The following is a 22,045-nucleotide window of genomic DNA, read 5'->3' on the forward strand; positions in this document are numbered from 1 at the left end:
GGGTTGTAAAAACTGTAAAAATACTGGAAAAGCGCCATATAAATGCAGCACATTTACTACATGTTGCCCTCTGTAAGGAGTACTTCTGCACACGTGATGAGATTTAGCGGCACGTGTGAATTTTCTTAACTGTTTTGGAGTTCTAAGAAAAAAGTCACAATAAGAATTGTTTTTTTAGATTCTTTCATTTTTTAAAGAATGATATCAGTTTGTCATTTATCCTTACTTTTTTCCCTCAGAAATCTGACATTCTTCACAATTCTGACTTATTTTTCTCAAAAATCTGACTTTTCTTTGTGAATCCTGTCAGAATTTTATCTTTTTATTCAGAATTCAGATTTCTTTCACCTAAATCAGATTTTCTCAGATTTCTTATCATGTCATGTGGTCTTAATCCTCTTCCGAATAAGTGCTTTTATTATTTTAAAATAAAGAGTCTTGTTCATTGTGCTGCTATAGTACTCTAGTACTATAATGTGAGCATTAGCGGTGAGCACTCTAATGTTGCCACACATTTCTGTACACAGGACGACAATGACCACAGCATTATTTTATTCCAAATGTTTTTTTTGTTCTTTATTTTGTTTGTAGGCCTTTGACACTTCCGAACGCACCCACACGCTCTCTGCTGAAACTGGCCTCAACATACAGCAGAAAGTTTAGTTTGACATTTTAATGTTAAATACTAGGAAAAAAGAAACAATTCCAGTACAACATCTTTTAGTACAGCATCATGCACAGCCAGTGGAGGAGCATGCATGTTCGATGCGGATGGAGGGACTTCCGGCTCTGAGTATCGCACGGATATTTCCTTACTTGCATGTATTCACTTTTAATGACATGCTGTTAATGAACACATCTGCCGTTTCCACCATCGGGACAATCCAGCATGCCCAGATTAGTCCGCTAGTCACGATGCTTTACACTAAAACCTGTACTGGAATTATGAACCCTCTGAAAAGAAAGGCTCAACGTGAGGAGAAGGGGGAAAAGTAAGAATGGTGCTGACGAGTTCACCCCTGAAACACTCTCTGTGGGGCTCGCTGCTCTCCCAGGCCAGAAGCAAAGTGGGTGAGAGTATCAAGTTAATGAAATAGAGGAAGGGGGTGAATCCCCTCGACTCCGCTCAGCACCTCACAAAGTGCACAGCTTTAATGTTTCAGTTAATGCTCCCCCAAACCCCTCCCTCCCCTCTTCTACACATTTTCAGCAATCTGAGAGATACTCAAAATGTAGACGGGAGAATAAAACACATCCAGAGCTAATACCATGACATCCTATAGGTTAGCTAAATGTGAGCCTGTATGCACAAATAAACCCAACGGCAACCATTTCAGCAGTAAAATGTAAAACAATGTCACTTAACTTCTTTTTGTATAGTTTAGAAAGTAATAAGATTACAATTAACCAACAACGGGATGTTTAAGGTAATATATATATAATATATATTCATATGTCAAGGTTAAACACAAATCTACAGAGCAAAAAAGGCATATGTACACGATCAACCTTTCCCAGAAAAACCCAACTCTGGGGGCTTCACTGAATCCACACCTTTACACCCCCCCCTCCTCCTCCTCCTCCTCATCATCATGTGCTTTAGGTGCTGTAAGAAAGCACACAGGAGGTCAATGGTTCTGTGATGGCATCTGAATCGCTGAAAATGAACCACCGTGTCTTTATTGGATGAAGGCATAGATGTGAGTGTGGCGCTGAACATGAGCATCAGAGCGCGCTGGGTACAGCCATGTCACATTTCAAGGCATGCAACCAACACACCAAATGTTCAACTCGTACCATTTCCATCACAAGGTCTTAGCTGATATTCTTGCATTATGTGTGTATGCATGTTTTGTTTTTAATGTAATACATATGTGTGTAAAACTGTGTGTCAGGAAGTCTGCCTAACTGTGAGTGCACGGACATTTTCTGTCACACTATGTTCGATGGACTTCGTTCATCATAATATACCTAACATGTCTCAATGTGCAAGAAAGAAAAGCAGCAGCAGCAGCATCTATTATTTTCTCTTATTTCTTTTGAAGGAAAAATACTTTAAAAATAAGTAAATAAAAGTTCACGGAGGAGCTGTCGACTTCCTGATGAGTTGATGTGGGTGCGTTGTTCCCTCTTGTTCAGAAACCGGCTGCTGATGGGTCCGTTAAGCAGACTGTCCGGATGTTTCCTTCCCCCCCCCCCCTCACCCCACCTCTACAGCCTTTTCCTCAGGCCTCCTGGGGGGCCGGCCTCTTCAGGTCCCGGATCTGTTTGACCAGGTAAGTCTTTCATCGTTGAACTGTTCGTCCTCCGTCTGTCGTTCTGGAACTTGCTGAGGAACTCGATGAGTTTGGTTTGGTTCTTCAGCAGGATGTCCAGGATGGGCTGCGTCTTGTTGGGGTTCGCAACAAACACCTGGTAGTTTAGGCAGGGGGGGGGTAAGGATGTTAATATGTGAAGATAATGTACATCTGTGATATGGTTTAAAAACGGTTGTCTTTAATGTTTACCTTAAAAACGTGGAAAGCCTCAAACTGGATGTTGCGGCTCTTGTCTCGTAGCAGGTTCATCATTAATTTGAGATTCTCTGGCCTGCTGATGTATTTCGTCATTATGGTGAAATTGTGTCGGTCAAGAAGCAACTCGCCCAGTAACTAGATGGTTTCAGAGTGAGAAACAGAATATAAATACAGGGTATATGCAGGAATCCTGAAGTCAAATGTAACACCTTTTAAGACCCTTTCCATACATGTTAAGACCTCATCGCCACTTGGAGTTCTAACCGGTTACCTTGGCGACACACTTTACCTCACATTGACTATACACAGTATTGATTGTCCTTCCTCCTTATCTTCCAACCATTTGGACGCTAACTTGCATTTCCCATAACGATGTTGCTTAGCAACCGGCGTAAACGGACCTTCGCGCGCTATCAAGCAATGAGCGTGCGATGTCCTGTTCAGATGACGTCAAACCCAACGGGATGCCATCAATAAACTACACAGAATCACACTACACACCTACGCAATGATTACATTCAGGCAGACTGTAGAATACAACCTCTTTGGACCATTTATATACTTATTGAAAACAAGCTACAAATGTTTAATGTTTAATAGCTTTCATTTTCGCTAAATCGATCAACTTTTAATACTTTTTACGACCCCGCGGACACCCTGATTTAACCTCGGCCAAATGGAACAGGCTTATTGCTTTAAGGTCCAATCTAAAATATAGTTAAGAACCAACATGATGAGTTAGTCCAAATAGTCCTTTATAACATCTGAAAACATAGGTACCTCACACAACTACTGTTATCAACCTTAAACTGAACCAAAATCTGAGTTTATATTAAAAACTTGAAAGAGATGGCTGGTTTCAATTGACGGTAATAATCAGGGTTCATACACTTTTTCACCCAATGATTTTCAATGACTTTTACCTAATTTTTCCAGGACCAAAAAGTGACTCTTTCTCAGCGGTACCACTGAAAATGGTTTATTTTTAACATGGAACAGGAAAATAAGGTCTGCATATGAAACATGTTGTGCCTATCTAAAACAAATCCAATAGTAGGCTAACCAGCTACACGCTAAAGCAACTACAATCTCTCACCAGCAAAATACTTCATCAGTTAAATGCCATTTTACGTTTCATTACTATACGATGAGTATTTATTATCATTATAGTATTACTATTTCGGCAATTAGATAAAATATAAATTATATTTGATGCAACCTTTTCCATGACTTTTCCAAAACTTTGGGAAAAATATTGTTTTCCAAAACTTTTCCAGGGCCTGGAATTAGCATTTTGAATTTCCATGACTTTTCCAGGTTTTTAATGACCCTAAGAACCCTGAATAATGTGTCTGTTTGTTTTAATTTTAATACAAATAAGTGACTCTGAGCTACACAATGCATGTTATTCAGCCTATGATAAAGAAAGCAATCAATGTATTTATAAAATACAAGTGATGAGCACCCGATGTTTAAGGAGCTTCAGAGCAAACCTATAAAGCGCTTCCACCACTAGATGGCGGTCTCGTGAAGGAGCTGGAGGTGGAATGGTTTTAGAGAAACCAAACACTGTGACCGTCTTTAAATAGATTTCTGAAAACACTACATGAGACATGTTTACAGGCACGACACGCACACCCCTTACCTTGAGGGACTGCCTTTTAGTCACGTAGTTTTCAGAGTGGAGTAACTTCTCATATTCACTGAAGAACTAGACAGAAAGGAAGAGGGAGTCAGAGAGAGAAGACAGGGAAAATAGAGGTGGTCAAGAAGCTGTTTTTTTATAATTGTATTCATGTCTTGTATCAAAAACACAATGCCTGCAAATGATGCACCTCACAGCTGATTTAGCGATGTGAGGAAAGAGACTTCCAGGTTTATTTTACATGTAACAAAGAAAACACTTTACTCCATTGAGTAATCTACAACATGTTGGTTTCCACTTCAAGGCAAGTGCATGTTGCAATAAAGCAGCACCTCTTGTATCGTTTAATGAAGAATAAACACGTCACTCTTGCTGTCATGCATATTTTGTGACAAACTCTATGTTTTTAAAGATAATACCTTAAAGGTCACCTATCAGGCTATTTTTAGGCAATAGCATAGGTCTCTCAGATATATAAAAATATATAAAACACATGTCTATGAAGTGTTTTGCTCAAAATACCAAACAGATCATTCTAGCCATGCCTCAAATCCCTCTATTTTACTTCCTGTTTCAAAAGTGCTGATTTGGGGAATACAGTTTTAAAGAGGAGGGGTCTGAGCTCATGCGGGACCCGGCAGCTACTGTCTAAACTAAATGCTGCCGTGATGAAACGCCATATCATGGATTATCAAGGATCTGAAACAGTCTGGAGCTCAAAGGCTTTTTCTCTTGCCGGTTATACCACAAGGTGAGTCCCTTTTTACTTCCTGCTTCTTCACACACATGCTCTCCAGTACAGGTTAGCTCTGAGTGTTAGCGATGCTAATGTAAACACCGACCATATTACGTACAAAACAGTCGGGCATTGTTTCTGATAGCAACGTTTCTGATTGGGCCGTGGGTCCACATTTCAGATATTACGTCATATCGAACGCAAATCTGGATCAGCTCCGTTGTTCCCCCGTTTTTAGAGATTTGGGTACGGAGGAAAAGAGAGAGGGTTTTATTTCCTGACGCTGCGTGAGTTCCCCGACACACCGGGGGACACATGTTGATGTATAAAAGACATCAAAACGTGCATTTTGCATGATAGGTCCCCTTTAAGGTCTGAATGTTGACTTCTTCTTAATTAGCTCTCATGAGTGGACATGGGATCTCAGTGGAGTGAGGACTTACTCTGTCATAATGTTGCTCCAGAAACTCTGCACTCAGTAGCTTGTGTCTTGTGAGGAGGTCCTGCAAATAGAAAATGCAAAATATGAGGGAAAAAGAACAGATGTAATGATTATCACTTGGGCTATTAGTCTAATTAATCTTTTGGACTCTGAAGGTAAAACAAACTGAAATAATCCATTGATTCAAATGAGTTGAAACCCACGACTTGCTGTGGGTTGAAGAGCTTTGGGAAAAAATGGTAAAAGTTGAAAGGAGTCGCAGAGGTTTTAACATCTTACTTTGAAAAGTGGCGAATGCGTCCGAGGCGATGTCGAAGGTGGACATCTCCACGTATCTGAAGAAGTCGTAGAACTGCTCCTGACCACAGCGTGATTTTGGCCAGCGGTTCATGTCTGATGCACTCCCTCAACATGATGCCGCAGTTTAGGGCGATCTCGGGAGACTCAGACCGGCACAGAGAAGCAACACAGTCAGAACAGGGAACACCACACACAAACACACACACCCACACACACACACACACCACACCACACCCACACACCACACACACACACACACACACACACACACACACACACACACACACACACACACACACACACACACACACACACACACACATCACACACACACACACACACACACCACACACACAACACACACACCACACACACACACACACACACACACACCACACACACACACACACACACACACACACACACACACACACACACCACACACACACACACACACACACACATACACACACCACCCACACACACACACCACACACACACACACACACAACACACAACACACACACACACACACACACACACACCCACAATGTGTGTTGTTAATATACAGACAACTGATAGCAGATACAGATTTAAAAAAATAAGGAGGCAAGACAGAGAGCTATCAAACAAAAAAAACACATTTTCCTATGCTAGGAATTTCCTAATCAAGCAATTCCACTCAGAAAAGTGCTCGATTATTGAACAAGAAGGACACCAATCGTGTACATTGTGATTTTACGAGTCACAGCCGACAGGCACGTCAGTCCAGGATGAGAATCTGTAATCTGCAGCTTTAATGTTTTCAAGCAACACGTACACTTTACCCTTTGAGCAACATGAAGAGGATATTCTGCTGGGTGCAACAGGTACTCACCGTGGGCGTCCGGGTGCCAATCTGACGCCGCAGGATGTTGTTGAAGATCTGAGCCACGTCTTTCTTACCCTGGAGGAAATAGACAAAGCAAACATCAAGACGTGGTGAAGCAGCAGTTCATTTATGCAATACAGAAAAAAAACATACTTCCAAAGAGAATGCAATCAGGAGATAGAGAAACTTATGGCGCGTTTCCACTGCAGGCCTCGCTCGGCCTCGCTCGGCCTCGCTCGGTTTGGTTAGGCCTTATTAGGCCCGGCTCACTTTAATGCTGCGCTTCCATTACAGTTTAGGAACTGGGGCAGTTACTATAGTAACGCAGTGTAGGCGGAGCCGTGACGTCATCTTCAATGAGAGCCCCAGAAAAACAACACAGCCGTTAGCTCTTAGCACTCAGAGCTCACAGCTCCTCATATCTGTTCAGAAACTTGACAGAAGTTAAACATGTACAAACCACAGACTGCCTGTGTCATGGTGAATACAGTCGCTGGTTTATTTATGTCTGTATAGGCCGTTGTTGTGAGTGTGGACGGTCGGAGCATATATAACGTTAGCTTAGCCAATCTCCATTTAGAAAACATGCATTTTAAAAAGGGTTTTTCTCCTGCCGTCTGTCTGCAGACTTGTCAAAGCATTAATTCATGGTTTTTGCTAACCGGTATCAGTATGTTGTTAATTCGGCATCATTTTGAAACGTGTATTACAATTAAATCACAGTCAAATATGTTCATCTTGTTGTAGTTGTAGCCCCCTTGCCAGCGATTCTCTCTCTAGTTTAGCATACTCAGCCCGACTAAGCCTGGTTGTTCCTGGCCCTAGAACCACGATTTTATGGGGCCAGAAAAACTGTGAATTAGGACCCGCTAGCCGGTACTAGGCCAAGTGAAAACGCAACCAAAAACGGGCCCCGCACGGCTCGGCACGCTTAAAGCGAGCTACCCGCTGCAGTGGAAACGCGCCATTAGAGAGCCAACATGCAGTTCTTAAAACAATGTATACTGTTTTATTTGATACACGATTTGGAAGAAAATAACATATTGCTATTATTTTGAGTCGTATTGCAATTGAGATCGAGGATGGATAGATTGCTTTTGCATAATTGAAAATATATAACGAAGGGATCATAGCTTGATATTTCGGTGTCTTTACCAAAGAAAGATTTTTTATTAAATCTGTAAAATGTCGTTTTGTGGGCCAGGACATCCATGCAGCACCACTTTATTTAAATATTTGAATTCAGGTTTAGCAACATTATTTCATAGGCTTTTATTATTTTAATTTTTTTTCTTCTTGATTTTCGATTTTATTAATCTGTGTGAATCTTTGCTGTCCTGTTTGTTCACGCTTACTGAATTTCCCCTCTGGGATTAATAAAGGTTCATCTTATCTTATTAGACAACATTACGATTCATTTTCAGCCCTTAACGTGATAGGTGTGTTAAAAGCTGATCAATTAAATCAATTACAGATAATTAAAGGAAAATAGCCGTTCTTATTCGCTCTTAAAATAAAGATTTTGACAAACAGCTTCCAATAAAAGTCATCATACCGACAAACCCACTGCATGCTCCCATCAGAGAACACGTTTCTAAAAATCCCTGTCGTATTTATATGATTTTCCAATTGAGGCAGGAGGAGGGTAGATGAGGAAGATGATCACACACACAGTGAGTCATGCTGAGAGAGTGAGTCAGGTAACACTGCAGCAGCAGCAGCAGCAGTGTGACATATTGCAGGGAGACGAGAGTTTGCCCACAGAGAGAGAGAGGGAGATGACGTGGACATGCATCCCTTTTTCATGTTGATACGACAGCCCCACCTAGTGTCAGCAGAAAGTATTAAAAATAATGATTACAACAAAATGCAAAAAAATTAAAAAATATATAAAATATATTTTAAGTAGGGATGCACGATAATTATCGGCCCGATAATTATCGGTCCGATATTAGGTATTATGACGTCATCCCGATAAACCCGATACCAGTATTAATAGCCCCGATAATATACAATATATTTTTTGGGTAAAAAAAAAGAAAAAAATACTGCAGTGTGGGTGGATTGGGATGAGGGGCGCTTGTTTTTCACTCGGCTCCTCCCGTTTTGCCAGTACTGTGGTATTAGTGGTTTAGGAAGAGGGGAGTTTTTCACAAATCCAGCGCTCCCTAACTCGGGCGTTGGAGCTATGTGCAACTCAAGGCATATGCTCGAACCGGAGCTGCCTGGACGCTGCAATCATGTTGCGCACTATCCGTGCCGAGTGTGCTGACTTTTCGTACAATGTCCCACTGTCTGGCTTCCTGCATAAAGTCAAGTGCTCGGCGCAGTTGTGGCGAAATGTCGCTCCTCTGCTTTCATTTAAACAGCTCCTTAAGGTCTCTCTCTCGCTCGGGCCACACATACACACACCCTCCCGGTCCTCCAGATGGCCAGTCGGTGCCTGCCGGTGAGCGTGGAAGTGTGGTCTGCCACAAGCGGGCGGCAGGAGCGGGGCTGTCAGCATCAGCTAGTAGACGGTATTTTAAACTCGATGCGCTCTGAAACTACGGGGCGGCCGAGGACAAAAAATACACACGCGTTAATTGCGTTAAAAAAATTAGTGGCGTACATTTTTTTTATTATCGGTATCGGTCTTGAGAAGCAGGAAGTTATCGGTATCGGTATCGGTTTCAAAAAAACAATATCGTGCATCCCTAATTTTAAGATCATGTTTAATCATCTGATTCGTCTGTATATTGCTGTGTTAGTCTGTGTTCTTCTAATTAGTGTCTACAGTGTGTGCCTATTGAGCTGTTTTGAGCCATGTGGGACAAAACCCGATCCTGCCCCTCCCTCTCACTGTCTAAGTGAACGGTGACTGTAAAAACTACACTGCGCATGCTCAGAGTATTTTCCTATTTAATGTGTGTGGCAAAAAAATAATGACCATAGGGGCATAGAGCTGCCATCCCCACCATACGTCATCTCACATCATTCAGAGCTGATTGACTGTAAGTACGTGTGCCGCGAAAAGTGTGGTGTGTGAAGAGGAGACGAGAGAGCTGCAGTGAGGCGTCCTAAAACCCGGAAGTAAGCTGCGCATGGCTTCCCTCGACAAAAAAGCAATGATATTTCTCCATAGGATTTTAGAAAATAGCTCAAAATAAGATCTGTGGGAAACAAACCTGTTAGATAAATGCACGTTTTGTTCAGCCGGATAATATCCACATGACCCTACTTTTATAATTTTCTAATCATAAATCTATTGATTAGATTAGATTTATGATAGACTTTTGAAACTACAAGAAGATAAGGAGGACTTTTACAAAAAAGTAATAGAGATTTTTGTCCAGAAGGATAGGCCAATGGACTTCATCTTCAAGTCAAGGTAAGACTGCAATTTTATTGAAAATGGGATCTTACTAAGAGAGAACAACTCAATATTTAAATGATAAAATTACATTTTTTGGGGATCCTTCTGTTGAACTGTCTGTTTTAATTAATTGAAGCATCAGACAAAAAAAGCTTTTGAAAATAATATTATATTTTGATTTAGGTCAAAATATAATATTTGTAAACCTGAAGAGTCAGAGCCTCACCAGCCATGAACCTCACTGCAGAAGCTTATAGACATCTAAGTTTTTTTGTGCTCCACCACTTTTGTACATATAAAAACGCCACTGTCCACATGTCCTACTTTTATAATCATAAATCTAATCGCCAGAAGCAAAATGCTAACGTTATGCTAAATAGTGCTTGTAGCGACGCGTCGACGACGTCGACTTCAAAATATCGTCGACGACATATTTCCGCGTCGACGCGTCGCTACACACACGTGGGTCACCCAAAGCAACAAGCAGTTCGCAACTCGCACTTCAAACACAATGGAGACTGAAACGGCTACCACCTCCTCCTCACAGGATTGCGCACGAAGCCCCCAACGAAAACACTCTCGCCCTAGGTCTTCAAAAGCATGGGAATATTTTAAAGTTAGTCCAAACGCAAGATATTTATATATTTATATCTCACTGAGACTGCTGCATAGCCTAGCAGAAGCAGCAGCTAGCTGTGGTGGCTACCATTAGCAGCTAGCATTTGCTCTCCTTTTTTTACATAAAATGGAATTATGGATTATAAATTCAATCATTTTTTTATACATAGACGTTAAAAACCTATGGATTAACCGATTCAGCCGCGTTTTTTCTCATTTTATTGCCATTGAACACGTCTTTTGATCAGATTACGGTGGTGAGACGATCTCCCGAGAAGCTCTGTGAAGGTACGTGTTGTGATGACTGTATTTGCTTCCCCTGTCGCGAGTCCGGATCACTCAGTGATGATACTATGTACCTACATAATCTGTGGAGTCTCAGCTTTAATCGGATATATTGTATGTGCAGCTACGATAAGTAATAAGGGTACTTTTATCTTGAGTTCTGTGCCAATGTCCGTTAGCATTTTTCGCACAGGGGTCATTTAGATGCTTCTTATGAGACTTGTGTTTTGTTTTGGTAAACATGGTTTGTATCGTCAGTTAGCTGAGATTATTTCCGTTAATCTGGTATAACACATTAATAGGTTCTTAAATATTAAGATCGTCTGAGACACAGTATCGTGAAAACATTTTTTTTTACATTACGTTTTTTTTACATTACGTTTTTTATGAATTGAACAACAGAAAAATAATCGTTAGATTAGTCGACTAATCGATCAAATAATCGCCCGATTAATCGTTTTCAAAATAATCGTTTCCCCCCAGCACTAATGCTAAAGGAACTACAGTCGAGTACAGCAGCACGACTTCAACATCACACCAACTAAAAGGTGGGGTAGGTAATTCACTTCAGAAACACTTTGTTATATTCCATGGAATGCTCTTAACACCCCGATAGCAATGAATACATGAAATGCTTTGACAATAAATACATACAAATATTTCATCTGTGGAAGCCGTGGCGCTGTAAAAAGCACGACCAATCATCTGAGCCGGCCCGGCTAAAGTAACTGGATGGCCTACCTGCCTGTCAGCCTTCCATCTGGGCACAAACTTATCTCGTGCCCTCATTGGTCATGTGCGCGTTCGTGTGTGTTGGAGGAGGGGCTCTGTAAGGAAGTCTGAAGGAAGGGGCAGATTTTTTCCGGTTGTGTATTTTCAAATTCTAGCGCACTCGAGCTGGTTTCTCCATTCTTACCTCCCCTACCTTTAACACTAGAACCGCCAACGGGTACATTTTAGGAAGTGGTAAAATGCTGACTCACTTCCTGGTTTTAAGACTCGTCACTGCACCACTCTATATCAATCAGTTTACATTATGTATAAAGCCCAAATTACACTTTGTCTCCGGGGGCTTTACAGTGTCTTCAACATGCACCACCCTTTGTTTATAAACCCCTCAGCAGCGGACAAGAAAGAATCCCCCCCCCCCAAAAAAATGACAATAAACGGGGGGAAAATGTAAGAAACCTTGGGGAGAGCAACCAGAAGGACAGACTTGCAATAGATGTTATAAAATAAATAAAATCACAACATAGACAATCCAAATGACCAAAATGAAAACGTATTAAACATTCATTTGATATTTCTCTCCCTTTCTCTTACGAAATATCACAAACTCTCACCTCAAATTCGATGAGCTGCAGGTCTGCTACGAGGGTGCTGAGCAGGCCGCTGTTGTAGAGCTCCTGAGCGAGCTGAGCCACTGCCTCCGTCTGGGGCTCCTCTCATTCGTCCCATACAGGATCTCCTTCATGGCCACCAGGCTCTTTGACACCCTCCTCTGTGGCCTGAATGCGATATGATAACATTTTATTTTCAGGTCAAGTCTGTCCTTTTACCTGAATGACAGCAGCTCCATTTGAAACATCGACAAGAACAAATATTAAAGCAAGAAACCAGTAAACCAAGTACTTTGCCGTACTTAGTTCCCAGCACTTAGTTCCCAGCACTTAGTTCCCCCATGGAACTAAGAGCCGATCGTGTTCACACCGGAATAAGTCCCTGGGGGAGGATTAGGCAAATGAAGCCGATGACGTCACTTCTTCTTCTTCTGCTTTGGGTTTACTGGCAGGCCGCAAACCACTTCACGGCACTTCACGGCTTATACTGCCGCCCAAAGTCCCCGGCGGGGTAAATCGCCAGAACACCGACACCTCCTCATCTCCACCGCTCCCATGTTTTCTTTTGTGTTGCCATAAGTTAGTCTCTCTGCGTTGGTGCGCGGGGCTAATGCTAATAATGCTAATAATGCTAATGCCAGCAAATACAATGGCGGCTTCACAAAACTTTTCAGAGTTTTATGGGGCGTGGTTTGCAATTCGCCCAGCCAATCAGAAGTTGGAACTTTTTTCTCCCCAGGATATCACCACCTCTCTAGCAGGCACTAAAAAGGGGGGAAAAGTTCTCTGAACTAAGTTCTCTTTTTGGTGTGAACGCAAAATCCCAGGTACTATCGGAACTAAACGGGAAAAGTACTCCGGTGTGAAAGCGCCTATTTAACATGATATTAAAATCTCTGAAGACCCTTTAATGCTCCTGTGTGTTTTTATTTTATTCTATTTGTATCCTATGTGTTATTGTGTTTGTAGCACTTCTTAACACGTGGCTTGTGTGGTCATTTATTATGTTATGATTCCTATGATGTTTTGTCAAGCACTTTGTGACTGTCTGTGAAAAGCGCTTTATAAATAAAGGTTACTTACTAATGTACATTTGACCTGCGATTCACCGTGTATTTAATATAGGCATAGGGTGACTGGTGGACAGAACAATCTAACTTTCTTAAATCAAAGGGTTGACCTACAATCTTTGAGCAGACGTTCAATTGGTGGAGCAGCTTTGACATTAAAGCAGTGGAAAAACACAACCATTAACACATTGACTCGTTTTCTTAAGTGGCATTATAGTGCTCTTACAGAACTAGTTTTATAGTGCTGGTTAACGGTCAGGCAGAGATCCACGTATGCTTTATGAATTTGATCAGAACTGTAAAAGTGACTCATCCACCAAAGATATTATGGTTGTTTTTACTCGGTGTGATCATCACAACTATCAAACACGGCACGCAACAGGAAGACAGCTCCTGTTGCCCAACGTGAAAACAAATATGACGCAAAAAAACACTGCCATGGGGAACGTGTATATTGTTCAAGAGAATAATTCAGTTCAAACTCTTATTTATTTCAGACACTAATAATTAAACTGTGTCTCTGTATAGTTACACTATGAACTATGAGTTATATTGTGAGAAACATAATGAAAACAAGGGTGTGGTAGAAAAACTCCCTTTTATTGTATTATTTTTGACACCTTTTTTCCTTGGAGTTTATCGTGTTATTTTAGTAGTCAATTTTTTTTATTTGACCTTTATAGGTACATCCTTTGTTGAGGAATAGTTAGATTTTTTTATTTCATGTTGGGCCCAAGGAGGAATAGCCAATGCTAATTCTACTGCTAACAGGTACCCTAATAAAGACAAAAGGCGCTTTCACACCAAGTACTTTGCCGTACTTAGTTCATCAGAACTCTTTAGATCTGATGAACTAAAGAGCTGATCGCGTTCACACCGGAATAAATCCATGAGGGAAGATTACGCAAATGAAGCCGCTGACGTCTTCTTCTTCTGCTGCTTTGGGTTTACTGGCAGGCCGCAAACCACTTCACGGCGTATCGCCCAAAGTCCCCGGCCGGAAGTCCCCCGGAGTTAGGGACTGCCTTCCGAGTAAATCACCAGAACGCCGACACCTCCTCATCTCCACCGCTCCCATGTTTTATTTTGTGTTGCCATAAGTTAGTCTCTCTGCGTTGGTGCGCGGGGCTAATGCTAATGCTAATAATGCGAGGATAATAAAATGGGAACCTTTTTCTCCCATGAAAGTACCTGCTCTCTAGCAAGGACTGAAAAGGGGGTGAAAAGATTCTCATGAACTAAGTTCTAGTTCCAGATTTATTTGGTGTGAACGCACATTTTCGAACTATATCGGAACTATACTGGGAAAAGCACTCCGGTGTGAAAGCGCCTAATGAAGGAATAGCCAATGCTAATTCTACTGCTAACAGGTATCCTAATAAAGCCAAAGAGTGATGAGGTGATAAATCCTATGAGTTTAAGGTGAATTTGTGCGAGATTCGCCCTACCTTTTCGGCTTTTTTGTCGGATATATCGTGCTTCTCGAGCACCGTCATGCTGTCCTTGAGGTTTTTGACGATGTCCGCCGGCGACTTGTGGGACTTGCCAAAGGGGAACGGCATGGCGGAGCGTTACCACGAGCAACCAGGCAGCGGACTGTCCACCTGAGGGAGGAAACGTACAAATTGATCAGAGCTTTTTATACGAATCAGAATCCCTTTATTGTTCGTCCCACAGAGAGGAAATGTACAACGTTACAGCAAAAGTGAAGACAGAGACACAAAATAAAAGCACTATTAGATAAAGGGTATGCAAATAATATTATAAATTAAGTTACATTCGCTGCTATGGACAGGGTTAGAGTTAATGGACATTCCCAAAGATATGGAAGCGACTGTTATGTTGTTGATTGTTGTGTTTTTTTATCTTAATGTGTGCATACGTGTAAATGTGTCTGTTGATTGTGTATATATACAGGATATACATATTTTATATATATTTGTATTTTTGTATTCGGGATTGTGGGAAATTTCGATTTCTCTGTCTGTGCACACAAACTGAAAGATTGACAATAAAGTTGACTTTGACAATACATGTACCCAATATTGCACAACAGTGTTATTGCACAACAGTGGTGTCGTAGTCTGTGTTTTTTGTTTTGCATTATTGCACATTGGTGTGATCTCACAACATATGGAGTGAATGCTTAAGAGAGAACTGAACAGCACAGAAGGGTCAGACCTACATTAATGTACGGCAACACGGTCCCAGTGTTTCCAGGCAATATCTTTGTTATACTTTAAGCTCAAGCTTGGCGTAGCTCAATCTCACAAGCAGCTATAAAGAAAGCTCAGAAATAGATGGTGTAGTCGGTGAAGATTACAGACATACAGCCAGTGACTCACAAATGATTCAGAAGTTATTGTCATGCAGACGTTGCAATGACGTGCAAGTCTGGACAAAGGCTGAACAGTCGATACAACACGTCCAACATGAGCTACACCTATCAAATAATACATTTGAAAACAGCAGCGTGGTTGGATGTTACAACTGTACGACTGAAATGATTTGCATGTTAAAAAAAGTCATTTAACCACAATTATCTTTTTAAATCGGGAATTCTTTTTTCACTAATTTCTCAATTAAGCTACCTGTCACTCACTGCTCACTGTAAGACGAGTCATCACTGTTAAATATTATTGAATACTCTCATCTCACGTCTATTTTTTCTTCTTCCATGATACTTCCTTCACTTTTTAAATCAAGTTCACTTTCTACCACGATAGCAAGATGGACAGATTACTTTTTATGATATGGTCAACGTGCTTCTTACTAGATAGCACTTATATACAGATAACTATGGTAATAAGTGCTAATTATCCGATCAGTATTGTGACGTAATGTTTCATTCCTAGCCCAAGTGTAGTGTCAAAAATAACCGCAGATCCAGTGAGAGAAGAAGGAAGTAGTGTTGGAGCCTATCCCCGAAAAAATATGTCGTTAGTGTTCCTCTTTCAGACCTATTTTTGCCCTGGCTTCCCACTGAAATGCACATGAACAACCTGCTGTTAAACATATACTAGCCCCTAAAGCGAAACAGTGGGCTAACCCTGATTAAAAGATCCATTGCTGGAATTGAATATCATTAAATTGGCCAGGTTGAATATATAAAAACACACTGGCAGAAAGACGATGCATTTACGCAACTTGAGTAAACGTTATATATCTCGGTATGACCTTTAATGCTTCATGAGTCAGCGGTGATGTTGTGAATAATCTGGTCATCGTCAGTGAATGATTAACCAAGCGTTGTTTACCATGACATAGCTTCAGACCTTTGTTTGACCCTCTCCCTGCAAAGTGAGGTAAACAACACCTCCCCACGTTACTAAATATATACAGTACGTTCTCAGGTAACGTATTTAGGGCAGTAAACTCCTCCGTTAATAAAACACAACAAAACGTGTGAAAACTGAACCACAGAGATCAAATCTCACTGCGTTACTTAACAAGGACCCTTATCTACTGTACACAACTCCCTGACCCACCCAGCGGACCAACTTACAAACTATGGAGCAAAAGGCAAGGTTTTTGAACAGACAAAGAAAAAGTCGGGTGATAAAGCTAGAGGATATCAACACAGCAGCCTATATTTTATTTGCTCAAATACTAGGTTATAAATAATGACTATATTGCCTATACCGAGAATTCAAGAAACACATCAATACAACTTTTGATTTAAACTTAGAGCTCAACTAATGTAAGGAAAATATGGCAGGAAAAAAATGCTGTTTTCAGCTTTCAAATATGATTCGCTGCTTTTCAATGTTATTATATTTAGGTTAATATCTTTGAGTTTTGGAATGACGGAGCAAGACCTTGGATTCTGTAAAACTGGGATCAACATCTGACAATTTATAGATCAAACAATTCATCTGTAAAATAAATCATTTAAAATGTAAATAAAGTAGCAGCCCTAATCCCAATATCATGATCATTTCAGCCAAGAATGTATTTAATTCCAATATGCTCCTCTGACATGTTTCCAAGATGGAGGGCTATTGAGGTTTAACACACACACTATTAATTAGGTACAGATCGAACACTAAGAGCCACTGATCTGAGAGTCTGTCACCAACCTGAACTCTGAACACAGGAGCAGTGTAGTAGTCACAAACTGGTCCTCTTATTTCTTGGCAGGGAGTCCACATTTAGAAAGCAACGCTGTGGCCAGGAATATAAACCAGGCACCAGCACCGAGGTGGGCGGTGCAGTCCACTGTTCGTAAATTATGTGTCATGTGTGACAGAGTTGAAATAGAAAACGTGGTTCACAACACGGTGACAGAGGCACTTAAATTGTGCTCGATCAATCTAGACACCTCGACTTTGCCAGGTGGCCAAATCCGTCTGACAGACTAATGCAGAAGCGCCTCGCTACCTCTGATCAGTGTCACTGACGCAAATAGGAAGGAAGCATATGGCAGGTTCAAAATCAGCAGGTGGCTGATAACAAATAATTAACGAAAACTCACCCTAACATGGGCTAGAGACGGAAAGGAAAGGAAGAAGTCTTTCAAATGAACCCAGCGTTATGTTGGACAGAGAAGGCTTTACATACCTGCGTTTAGAACAGTAGGTAAAGGCCAGTAGTGGAATGTAACGGAGTACATTCACTCAAGTAATGTATTTAAGTCAAACATGAACGTACTTTTACCAGCTTTGAGAACACTTTCATGATCAATCATTATAAAACATATCATATATATTATTCTGAAATGGACCAATCTGCACAACGACTACTTTTACTGTCGCTACTTTCACGATAATACTTTTCTGCTTTAATTGAGTTACCTTTTGATTGCAGGACTTTGACTGTAACAGAGTATTCCTACACTCTGGTACTTCTACTCAAGTACAAGATCTGAGTACTTCTTCTACTACAGTATAGTGTGTAATCTTAGACACTTGTGAATGCATGTCTTTTGTACTGTGAATAAGTATATTCATTTTATGTTGTCTATTAAGAAAAGATAATAAGAAGAAGTACTTTATTGATCCCAATGTGGGACATGTTTGTGTTGCAGCAGCATAACAAGACATGGTGTTGTTCAATACAAATTAAAAGACAAGAAATAAACAAGAAAGTAGAAAATATACATGTTGAATTTACAAAGCAACAATAACAAGATATAAAGCAAGGTATTATATATACATAAGTATGTGACAGATGGAATATTACATATTAAACTGAATATATAAGTGTAAAATGTACAGTGAAGAGAGAAACTATGGAGCAGAGATTTCTCTACCAGCCAGAGGTGATTTGTTACACAGTGTTATTGCAGTTTTTAAGAACTATTAAGAATGTTTTTGTAATTCTTGCACAATGACTGTCAACAATGCTGCTGTGACAAATCTGTATTATTCTTTTTTTAATTCTACACTCTGTTAGTTCTACTTTGTCTTCAGTGCAGGACTCTTCCACCTGGTCTGTAGGTCAGGGTCTGACAGAGAGCACCGCCCCTCACGTATCCATGCCTGGTTTGTGATGGTGTGAAGCCTGCCAACTTTACGCAATGCTAACAAAAGGGACACTTGCTCACTGCGTTTTAACATCACGGCAGAACCGAAGAGACATGTGTGATTCAGCTACCCTTTCCCTTTCACCTGACATCTTACTTTGTATCCGTTTGTAGGGAAACGTGGCCTATTATATATCAATCACTGTCCACCAAACAGTGCTAATTGGATGTGTGTGTCGACTCACAGCAGGCCTCGGCGGGCCTAATCTTTACAGAAACTCTCAATCTTATTAAGATGTATTCAAAAACGGCATAGACTTTGGGAAGTAACTATGTTTTAAAAGGTACAGATTTGTAAAGTAACGTTGACATTGCTAATGACAGTTTGGTATCCAGCTCTGTTAGCACAACGTTAGCCAGGCCTCGCGCTAGGAAGTGCGCGCTGGCCGTTGAGGCAGATTTTTATGAATGGTCGTAGTGGCCAAACGGTGGTACTACAACTCCAGTGACGTCATTTTGGCCCAAAAAGACTTTTCTCCATTTACTTACATTAGTAAAAAGATGTCTGTAAATTAGCTTGTAATTGTTTTATATATTAATAAACTACCCAGCACGGACACTTGTATAGCCCCTATTTAAATCATTAGGGTGTAAAAATTGTAAAATGCGCTTAAAAAAAAGCTGAATCCAGAGTTATGTTCCCTCTCCATTCATCTTATAACTTTGTTTTATTTAATTCCTTTTTGTTACATTTGTATAGTTATTTTATTCCCGTTTTATTCAGTCCTGTGTTGGTATTAAGTGTCATTTTTACTCACAAAGCTTTGTGTTAGTCTGGATATTATCTGGGAAGGGGAGGAGATAGTATTGTTTTATTGTTGTACTCTTTGAGTTAGGTGTTGTATACATAACGTTAGATTTGATTTGATTAAAAGCTGAAACCAGATCTATTTTCTCGCTCCATTCATTTGACTGACAGAGAGCTCGAGATCGGAGGCGGGGCTTAAGGAAACCACTACTGCGCACGCGTAATGGGCCCACATCCGGGTACTGTCTGAATCTACCGTCTCTCTGTTTTGGCTTCATGCGCTACTGAGCAACTACATAGGAATGAACGGAGTTCTCTTTATACATCCATGTGCTAGGACCATAAAGCCCATGCCCGACATTAGCACATCACAAACGGCAGGCTATGTTCAGCTTAAACGTTTTCACTCATTAAGAGCTGTCAAACAAGCAAAGTAACGATAGATAATGTAGCGAAGGCAGCCGTTGGTGGCTAAAGTAGCCTCACACCACAGTGCCTGCAAATAGAATCATGGCTTTATTTACACACGCGCGCACACACACTCACAACGTACCTTGTTAAACGGCGTTTCCTCCGGTTTCCCCCGCTTTGTCAAGACAGCTAAAGACCACTCAGGTGCTCCTTGGAATAAAACCTGCTTTATTTTACCTCCGCTTGTTTGTGGTTGTGCAGCTCCTGTTTCCTAACGCTGTCTCTGAGCTGGTGTCTCTGCAGCGGACTCTACCGCCCCCTGTGGTTGGCTGGTGTCATGGCAACAGGGACGCGTGTACTACGCAAGGGGGCGCTCCCTCCACACATACATGTTACCAATAGTGATGATGTGACGTACTGCGCAGAGGCTGAAGCGTGCATCGGCCAGTGACGTCATCGATGACAAACGAAGCCTCGCTGTCCGTCGATACCACGTGACTGCTTCTGATAGTGCTTCAGATCGATTGAAGCACTATCAAGAGAGCTCAGACCCTCACTTATGGAGGACGGAACTTGACATATGTATAGATAAATAAATGCATAAATAAATGTATGAATAAAAACATGAATAAATAAATACGGAAATAAATGAATAAATAAATAGACGAATAAATAAATTATTTTTATTAGATTTTTTAAATTCTTATAATTGCATTTTTTTTTTCACATCCCCCGGAGGTGTTCTTTGTGTCCTCCTCCTCCTCCTCCTCCTCCTCCTCCTCCTCCTCCTCCTCCTCCTCCTCCTCCTCCTCCTCCTCCTCCTCCTCCTCCTCCTCCTCCTCCGGACAGTCGAGCTTCTCCGCAGCTACTTGCTTGTGGTTTTGGATGAATGGCCGCCATTGTTCTGCTTTGGTTCCCACGACCCGGCATTCGCCTGGCAGTCGCGTGGCCTCTGACAGCGGCTCGCGCTTTTGAGGGGTCTGTAGGTGTTTGTTTGTGTGTGTGTGTGTGGTGTGTGTGTGTGTGTGTGTGTGTGTGTGTGTGTGTGTGTGTGTGTGTGTGTGTGTGGTGTGTGTGTGTGTGTGTGTGTGTGTGTGTGTGTGGTGTGTGTGTGTTGTGTGTGTGTGTGTGTGTGGTGTGTGTGTGTGTGTGTGTGTGTGTGTGTGTGTGTGTGGTGTGTGTGTGTGTGTGTGTGGTGTGTGTGTGTGTGTGCGTGCGCGTGTGCGCGAGGGGTCATCTGGTCAATCTGACATCTGCTCCTAACAGTTAAGAGCAGATGTCTGACATTAGAAAACAGGAGAGTGATCAAAGCTCAAAGCTGGCGACGCACACTGCAAGTTGTTTTTGTTTTTTAGACTGACTGTAGTCCTTGTTTGTTTCTCAAAACGAAGTGAGGCTGCAGTTTTTTGCCAATAAGTGTTCTATTACAAGGACTTTGCCAAAGGTTTTTGGTAAGGATAGAAACATACAAGACAAAAATAGTGAAGCAGCAAAAAACGAGTAAATAACTTATGTTAAACTATCTAAATTGATCCCACAATGGGAATTTTGTTTTAAACAAAGGCTTTGTACTTCTGTTAAAAATTGAATATTGAAAAAAATGACAAACAATAAAGCATACAGTATATAGGCCTATCTATAGAGTATTTAAAGAATGAAGTATTCAGTTTATATACTCAAGAAACACTCAAGTAAAGTACAAGTCTCTCAAAATTCTACTTAAGTACAGTACCTGGTTACTTTACAGATATATCCTCGAGTGATTTGCCAGTCAATTGTGTTTTTTGGGGGGATAAGGATTGGCCTTCTTGCAGGTAGGGTAATGTTGCTCGTATAATGTATGATGTTCATATATATTTTCTTGATTACAAAAAAGAAAAGTATCAGAATCAGAACCAGGTTTATCACCAGGTAGGTTGACACGTACGAGGAATTTGACTTGGTGTCGTGGTGCATACATAAAAGTAAAAACACAGAAACACAGCACTATTTCACGAAAACTATAATAACATTAAAACATATTTAAAATCATATGAAATATAGTAAGATATAGCAGTATGGAATGTGTCTTTTGTGTTGCCAGACTTGTAGCCTCTCTGGGTCTAAGTGACACATCTTGCATACTGGCAAACCCATACTGGCAGATAAATAATGAAGCGATTTGTCGCTCTATTGTGTCTTTGG

General features: G+C 41.0%; 1 protein-coding gene across 1 annotated transcript; it reads right to left on the minus strand.

Annotated features, from left to right (window-relative positions):
- Nucleotides 1–546: 546 nt before the first annotated feature.
- cab39 (calcium binding protein 39) lies at nt 547–20,237 on the minus strand. The gene is given in 14 exon segments (XM_034236454.1): nt 547–2,287; nt 2,290–2,313; nt 2,316–2,412; nt 2,508–2,651; nt 4,162–4,227; nt 5,341–5,403; nt 5,623–5,697; nt 5,699–5,782; nt 6,460–6,585; nt 12,112–12,212; nt 12,215–12,263; nt 12,265–12,276; nt 14,627–14,782; nt 20,004–20,237. Coding segments are annotated over 13 exon segments (1,017 nt in total). The 5' UTR covers nt 14,741–14,782; nt 20,004–20,237; the 3' UTR covers nt 547–2,225.
- Nucleotides 20,238–22,045: the final 1,808 nt, after the last annotated feature.

This window comes from Gymnodraco acuticeps, unplaced genomic scaffold (assembly GCF_902827175.1).
Source record: "Gymnodraco acuticeps unplaced genomic scaffold, fGymAcu1.1, whole genome shotgun sequence".
Lineage (NCBI taxonomy): Eukaryota > Metazoa > Chordata > Actinopteri > Perciformes > Bathydraconidae > Gymnodraco > Gymnodraco acuticeps.